Source organism: Siniperca chuatsi, linkage group LG5 (assembly GCF_020085105.1).
Source record: "Siniperca chuatsi isolate FFG_IHB_CAS linkage group LG5, ASM2008510v1, whole genome shotgun sequence".
NCBI classification, from domain to species: Eukaryota; Metazoa; Chordata; class Actinopteri; order Centrarchiformes; family Sinipercidae; genus Siniperca; species Siniperca chuatsi.
Window position 1 is genome coordinate 1,699,986 of NC_058046.1, and position 7,921 is coordinate 1,707,906.

The 7,921-nt window shown below is 44.1% G+C and overlaps 1 protein-coding gene across 1 annotated transcript; it reads left to right on the forward strand.

Moving 5' to 3' along the window:
• Positions 1-1,303: 1,303 nt before the first annotated feature.
• Positions 1,304-6,874, forward strand: LOC122876781 (actin, cytoplasmic). Its single transcript, XM_044197514.1, has 9 exons — positions 1,304-1,453; positions 3,148-3,272; positions 3,360-3,488; positions 4,105-4,215; positions 4,470-4,554; positions 4,670-4,831; positions 4,988-5,179; positions 5,372-5,553; positions 6,315-6,874. Exons 2-9 carry the CDS (start codon positions 3,150-3,152, stop codon positions 6,456-6,458), a joined length of 1,128 nt encoding a protein of 375 aa, XP_044053449.1. The 5' UTR covers positions 1,304-1,453; positions 3,148-3,149; the 3' UTR covers positions 6,459-6,874.
• Positions 6,875-7,921: the final 1,047 nt, after the last annotated feature.

Genomic DNA, 7,921 nt, shown 5'->3' on the forward strand with positions numbered 1-7,921 from the left:
TTGTGTGTTTTATTTGATTATGTAGAGGAAAACACAGAAACGTCTTCAATGTCCTCTTAAAATCCTCTTCCGGTCTGACGGCCAATCACAGCTCTGCTGCCCCGGTGGGATGATTTCAGCAAAAACCCTGAAAGGTAGTATCCTCCACTGATGGTTTGGATACTTTTAAAGAACTCATGGATACCTACTACTTAGGGAAGGAAGATTTTTTCAGATACCTTCAACTGAGACATCACTTTGATAAACATATTAAAACTACTGGAGAGAAGGGAAAAGACCTGATTAGAGTATTCATTGATGCATATAAGGGTAATATTAACAGAAAACTGATTTCCAGGTTATATTTATGTTTACAGTTAGATAGGGGACTTTCAACAATGTATGTAAAAAAGAGGTGGGAAAAAGAAGCTAATATAAAAATGAGCGAAGATGACTGGTCAAATATATGCAGGACATTATCTACCACCTGTAGCTCAGGTCTGTGGAGGGAATTCACCTGGAAAAACATTTTAAGGTTCTTTATAACCCCTAATATAAAAATGGCACAGAGTAACAATCCTGAACATGGTCAGTGTTGGAGAATGTGTGGTAATATGTCTGCTGGTCACTTCCATATCTTTTGGGAATGTCCTGTTATTTCCTCGTATTGGATAGAGGTGGTGAAGGCAATTAGGTCAAAATTTGTCTCAGAGCTCGAGTTTAATTTCAGTGTTATATATTTAGGAAATCTACCAACAGGGCTGAGAAAGTCAGATAGATATTTGTTACAAATACTTTTAGCAGGTAGCAAGAAAGCAATAACCAGGAAATGGCTAAGTAAAGATTCCCCGACAATTGCTGAATGAATAGAAATAATTAAGGAAATTTACGTTATGGAACGTTTAACTTTCTCTTTGAGACCAAAAGAAATGTGAAGCATATTGGGAAAAATGGACATCTTATCTGAATACAAATTGAGATGTATATGTCTTTATTTATGTATTTTTATCCATTTCCTTCCCTTTTCTTTTCCTCTTCTTATCTGTTTTATATGATGTTGAGCACTTATGTTAACCTGCGATGACTTTGCCTGATGTCCCTTGGTCTGTCTGTCTGGTTTTCTTTTCTTTTCTTGTCAAAAAAGAAAAAAATAAAGTTAAAAAAAACAACCCTGAAAGGTGTTTTCCCCCCTTTGGAAACAGGTTTTGTCCCGCGTGCCCCCTCCCTCGTGACAGATGCCTTCTCTAGCCAATCAGGACGCGAGCTGAGAGAAACTGCGGGACCCTGCTCACCTGGACCAATGAGAGCGCCAGCTGAGAGAACCTTACCTTTTATGGACAACGCCAGCAGTCCCGCGAGCGCGAATAAAACCGGTGCGGTTTGGCTCGTGATGCTGCATTCACCGAGCACAGCTGGGGCAGAGAAACACCCGCGAGCCTTCACCGACAGACACACCTGAGACTCACCTGCACAGGTAAGCAGCAGCTGGGGCTTCTGACTGGGCTGAAGTTGTTTTATCTGAAATATCTCACGCAACTAAACCTGCAGTGGACTTGTATTAAAGGACAGTCACTGACAGACTCAGGTGTGTCACAGGCAGGTGAGGACAGGTGATAGAAACGCCTTTATGTTGCAGAGCTGCAGTTTAACGTTTTCACTCTTTAAACTAAAAAGGTCCAAGTTGATGCATCAGACGTCTGGCCCGGGAAGCTGTTAAATTTCGGTGGTTTAGAAAGATTTAACTGTCTGAAGGAAGCTGTAAGATCTTAAAATGCTGAAAGCTTTTCTGTAAAAAGTTGTCAGAGCTGAATGTAATCTGGCTGCGATCAGCGTGTCCGGGGAAACCGGACAAGATCTCCACAGGTATGAGGATGTGAACTGGAACTGATGGTTTCCCAGCAGCTAAACCTGCAGTTTCAAAGACAAACTCTACTGAAGTGAAATCCCTCTCTGGGTGAGAAACTGGAACAAACCCGAGGCCGCAGCAGAGATGCGGTCTGATGCGTGACATGAGCACTAACTCCAGTCTGCATGAGGGATCGATCTTTTCTCTTTAAGGGTATTTCTCTTGTGAAGTCACTTTGTTTTTAAATGCTTTTAGTTAAAATGAGGAGAAACCTGAAATGTTTCTGTAGCAGCTGCAAGAAACTGCAGCCAGTTCAAACTTAAAATGTCCAGAACAGCTTTTAATATTCGGCTCATGAACACTTTGATTTATAATAAAAATAAAACCACCTTAATCTTGGAGACTTGCGGACTCTGCCGCTCCCTAACAGGCCGGATGCTGCTAATTAAAGGGCGCAGCTGACGCGTAAAACCACCTGATGAGGCATCCGGGCTGCAGTCTGGAGTCTGCCGAACAGGGGCGGTTTCTGTTCTGCCCCAACTCGTCTGAAATGTCCTGAAGCGACGGGCCTTACAGGTCACACGCGTAAAGTGCCCCGCCCGGCGCACAGCTGTCGGTCCGGTGTGCGCTGCAGGTGAAAGCGAGTTAAAAGATGTGAAAGTAGTTTTAAACATGAAGGGAAAGCCACAGTCCGGGATTACAACGTTAAACCAGCGCGGAGAGGTTTCTGCAACACTGGAAGGTGTCGCGTCACTTTTAGAGGAAGCGTCTCAAAAGGTTCCACATCCCCCAACACGGTCTCATTACCACTTCAGGTTCACGCAGCCTCAGTTCCCTCTGCTTCCATCTGACAGGCCACTGCTTCACGGCTGTCTGTGGAAACGACACGGGAGGGGGTCGGTTTTGTGTCAGATTGGCACTGAAATTAAAGTTTTTATTTAGATTTGCCAAATGGGGTTTTTATTGAACTTATTAGCTTTAGCTTCAACTTTATTATCATTACACAAGTACAAGGCAACGGAATGCAGCTTAGGTCTAAGCAGAAGTGCAGGAGATGAAGTGTGTGCAGTACTATGAAAAGTGGTCCTATGGACATTATATACAGACATACTGATGGATATGTACAGTAATGAGTTGGCCTGTGCAGAACAGCAGGGAATATAAAGTAGTGCATTATTATTATTATTATTATGATTATTATTATTTAATGAGCATCATGTTGGTATGATGAAGCTCAGACTGTTCAGCACTGAGAGCAGCCTCAGGACCGGAAACCATAACTAGGCGCCATGCTGCTCATTAATGCAACTGCTTCCTTTCAGAAATGGAGGATGACGTCGCTGCCCTCGTTGTTGACAACGGCTCCGGCATGTGCAAGGCCGGTTTTGCCGGAGACGACGCCCCCCGCGCCGTCTTCCCGTCCATCGTCGGCCGCCCCAGACACCAGGTACCGACACCGGCGGCTCGTGACTCTGAAACGTGACGCAGACGAATGCAGTGTGACTGTACAGGTGTGTGTTTTGTGTGTGCGCAGGGTGTGATGGTGGGGATGGGACAGAAGGACAGCTACGTGGGAGACGAGGCCCAGAGCAAGAGAGGCATCCTGACCCTGAAGTACCCCATCGAGCACGGCATCGTCACCAACTGGGACGACATGGAGAAGGTGACGCCTCTTCACACGTGTTTACACACCTGGCGCTCAAAACCAGCGAGAGTTGTGACGTCACTGTTTTCCTGCATGGTTGGGCTTTTTCCACTCGCGTGCAGATTGAATACGTCAAATGTCCCCAGCATGACGGACTGCACTACTGTTTTTAGAGCTCAGTTAATAATTTCAGCTTTGAGTTTCTTTTTTTACTTAAAGTAAAACAGGAACAGATGTTACAGTTTAACACACCTGTACTGCAGACAGGCCCATTGCAGTGGTGCTGAATTACTGATGCATTAATGTGTAAGCATCACTTTACTGGTGGAGCTAATATTAATACAGCTCACTCTCACTGCTGGCAGCTTAATCAACAATGGAACATAATGTCTTTGTATTAATAATCAAAAGTAACTACAGTCAGACATGTAGGGGAGGAAAGTATCTCAGGAAACTGTAGTGTTTAATGGAAATACAAGTATCTCCAAACTATTCAGTAAACATTCTTAGTTACTTCCAGCTGTTGTAAGCTGACACCGACCACGCTCGAGTTGTCCTGCATGTATTTTTATTGTCACGTCTACATCTGACCGTAGCTTTGCGTCGTGGCACTAACAGCCGTCCTGTGCTGCAGATTTGGCATCACACCTTCTACAACGAGCTGCGTGTCGCTCCTGAGGAGCATCCAGTCCTGCTGACCGAGGCGCCGCTCAACCCCAAGGCCAACAGGGAGAAGATGACGCAGGTGTGTGTTCGTAACAGATGCTCAAAATCTATCGGTGGCTCTGACCGTGAGCTTATGGAGCCGAAAGAAAGTTAAAGGCTCAGATGCACACGACCCTTGAGGTGCAGCTTTAACTCCTTAGTTCCTCTGCAGTGAGACATGAACAGCTGCATCTTTGGTTAGACTTGTAACTTGTAATACAGATACTGTATAAAGGAGGGAACAACCGGCTACAGGGGTTTGGTCTTCAGATGTCATGTCTTTCTTTGTTCCAGATCATGTTCGAGACCTTCAACTGTCCTGCCATGTATGTTGCCATCCAGGCCGTCCTGTCGCTGTACGCCTCCGGTCGTACCACAGGTGAAACCACGGACATGTCTCTCTAAACTTTAATGTGTGATGGCCTTGATGCTGAACCATGATCAGTGACCTCAGTGTGTGTTCCTCTGTAACTGGGTGGGTTTGTGTCCTGCAGGTATTGTGATGGACTCCGGTGACGGTGTCAGCCACACTGTGCCCATCTACGAGGGTTACGCTTTGCCCCACGCCATCCTCCGTCTGGACCTGGCTGGCAGAGATCTGACCGACTATCTAATGAAGATCCTCACTGAGAGGGGCTACAGCTTCACCACCACCGGTACAACACTGCACGCCTTGTTTTTACCTCCCCAAAACAAATAAAATAGGCACATTTTATAATCTGGAGCTTCCCATTTGGAAACAATGTGTAAGAGATGAAGCTTCTGAATATTTGGCCACTTGTAACTCAAACATTTTAACTCTCAAACTCCAGCCGAGCGTGAGATCGTGCGCGACATTAAGGAGAAGCTCTGCTACGTGGCTCTGGACTTCGAGCAGGAGATGCAGACGGCATCTTCATCCTCCTCCCTGGAGAAGAGCTACGAGCTTCCTGACGGACAGGTCATCACCATCGGCAACGAGAGGTTCCGCTGCCCCGAGACGCTCTTCCAGCCTTCGTTCATCGGTGGGTAACGTGCATCCTTCAGGTTTTGTTTTAAGACACCTGTCCAATCCGTCTTTTAAAGATCTTGTGCAGTTTGAGTTCTCTGCTGCCGTCGGCGTAGCTGCGTCTGTTACTGCAGAGCCGGTTCTGGTCTCGTACGTGCTAGAAGTGACGTTAAAGTTGTCCTGAACTCTTGTTCTGTCCGGTGCTCAGGAATGGAGTCGGCTGGCATCCACGAGACGACGTACAACAGCATCATGAAGTGCGACGTGGACATCCGTAAGGACCTGTACGCCAACACGGTGCTGTCCGGCGGCACCACCATGTACCCCGGCATCGCTGACCGTATGCAGAAGGAGATCACCGCCCTGGCCCCACCCACCATGAAAATCAAGGTACAGCTTTATTTTCATGCTGATCAGTGAAGGATGTTTGAATCTCTTGTCTCAGGAACTTATTGGCTTCCTGACTTGGTCTTCATAGGTTCTACTGCCCCAGTGAACAAACGGGTCATTAATTTTCTAGGGATTCTGATCTGTAAACTTTAAGAACAGACTCACTTCTGAATATTCATTTTAATGCCAGTTACTTTACTTTCAACATTTTAAAATAACTAAACCACAACTTCAAAAGCTTTTCCCAAATCCAAACTTGAAGCAGCCACTATGCACACTTAAAAACCCAAAACAACCTGATTTTGAGTGTTGGTGATGGACGCACAGTACCATGATGCATTGCACAAAGCTCTGAAAGCTCATCGAAACTGTGTGTAAACGGCTCCTCCAGAAAACTCAAAATTTAAATAATTTGAAGTTAAATTGACAAGTATCAGCTCACACATTGCATAACTCATGTCAATATAATTCTGAAAATGAACTGAAAAGGGATACTATGATAATGTAGTACACATATAGACTTCAGATGTGTGAATTTGGGTCTAAAATGATCACATTCCTTTTTTTTTTTTTTTTTTTTTTTTTTTTTTTTTTTTTTTTTTTTAAAACTTAAAATCTGTCTCCTTAAACCCTGGGTCTAATAATAAAACTGCTAATGCTACAGAGTTGTCGGGCGTTTCCACCCTGGAAATAAAACCTGTCTTAAAGTAAATATTCAGGCTTTTGTTTATATTGAGCATCGTTTCTCTCCTCACCTCCAGATCATCGCTCCCCCAGAGAGGAAGTACTCAGTCTGGATCGGCGGCTCCATCCTGGCCTCCCTCTCCACTTTCCAGCAGATGTGGATCAGCAAGCAGGAGTACGACGAGTCCGGCCCCGCCATCGTCCACCGCAAGTGCTTCTAGAAAGCTGCTCGTCGTCCTCCTGCCCCAGCGGGGAAGTTAATATGCATTTCAACTGTCCATCCAACTAGAGATGTCTCGGGTTTATCTTGTGTGGACAGACTAAAAGATGCAAGATGCCACAGACGATGAATCCAGTGACGGTCTACGTTTTAATGTCTCGACTCTGCAGGTCCTCAGCAGCCTGCTGAACCTACAACGGCGTCTCTGAATATGCTCCTCTAACTCCTGGTGATAAACTACTGCTAGTCAAACAGTATCACTGAACCTTTCTGTCATGTCTTTCTACCTCTCTAGCAATAAATTGCACGTCAATATTCTGCTTTTCTCCTCGTCCGGTCTGTCGATTGACTGACAATCTGTATAAATACTCCCCACGAGTGTTTCCTGATCAATAAAATGCCAACATTTGATGTTTACAGATTTTCTAATGTCGTCATTTAAAATGCCCTGGGTGTGCACGAGTTTATTTTCTTAGCACTATAGATGCAAACGGTGCAACAAAATGCTGAACAAACACAGAATCATGGTCTTGACACAAGAGTCTGAGTTCCCTTATAGTTTTAGTTTGACTTGCAAACTAAAATCTCTTAATTATCAGATCAGCTGTCTCTGTATCATTTAATGCTCAGGCTTCTGCCTCATGAGAAGCAGTGAGCATTGAAACAGACTTTCCTTACCCAGTGTTTTGTATCTCAGGCGACTGTCCTTGGTGGCTAATTGTACCTGTGTTAGGTTTTGAGAGAGGAGAGTTTGGGGGTTAGGGAGGCACAATGCAAAGACCATGTAGACATTTTTAAAAAAATACTTTTTTTTTTTTTGTATAGTAATTAGTGTTATTAAATTTATAGTAATGACAGCTATAGGAATAATGTCAGTAACAGAGCCAATAACAACTGTAGTAGCAGTTGTGTCAAGCAATTAGTGTCAATACAATGTACATAACATGTCTAATTTTATTAGACTAAGCCTAATCAGTTCCAGCCTACAGCCCTGCATCTTAAAAAGGAAATCCCATAAAAGAGAGGAAATATGAAGGCAAGAAAATCCAAAGCCTTTCACTCCTGAAAGGAGCTGTAGTTTGTGTGAACAGCGACACCAAGTGGCCATTTATGAATCATTCTCCCTCATAAATCCTGACTTGATGTAAAATCTGTTTTATATTTTCCCTCCTGGGTTCTTGGGACCAAATACAATGTTAACATAGGCCACGCCCCTTTCCACCTACATACTTTCTGACATTTTGATTTCAGTTCTAGAGGTTTCTTCACAATGGCAGAGGCATCGTTTGAACTTTTTCAGATACACTAAGTATTTGATCATGAATGAACCTTTCCCAACATGAAAATACCACTGAGGAAAGTAACTCAAAATAAATGTTGTTAAACCAACATAAAATGAATCTTTCTGAATCATACTGCAGGACACTAAGAAGTAAAACACAAAGTTGAACATTAACAAAGAGG

Bases quoted from the DNA above. Each gene is read 5' to 3' on its own strand.
- LOC122876781 (XM_044197514.1), top strand. From the start codon at position 3,150: ATGGAGGATGACGTCGCTGCCCTCGTTGTTGACAACGGCTCCGGCATG. The intron at 4,555-4,669 runs GTGAAACCACGG...TGTGTCCTGCAG, and splicing joins CGCCTCCGGTCGTACCACAG to GTATTGTGATGGACTCCGGT. The intron at 4,832-4,987 runs GTACAACACTGC...CTCAAACTCCAG, and splicing joins CTACAGCTTCACCACCACCG to CCGAGCGTGAGATCGTGCGC.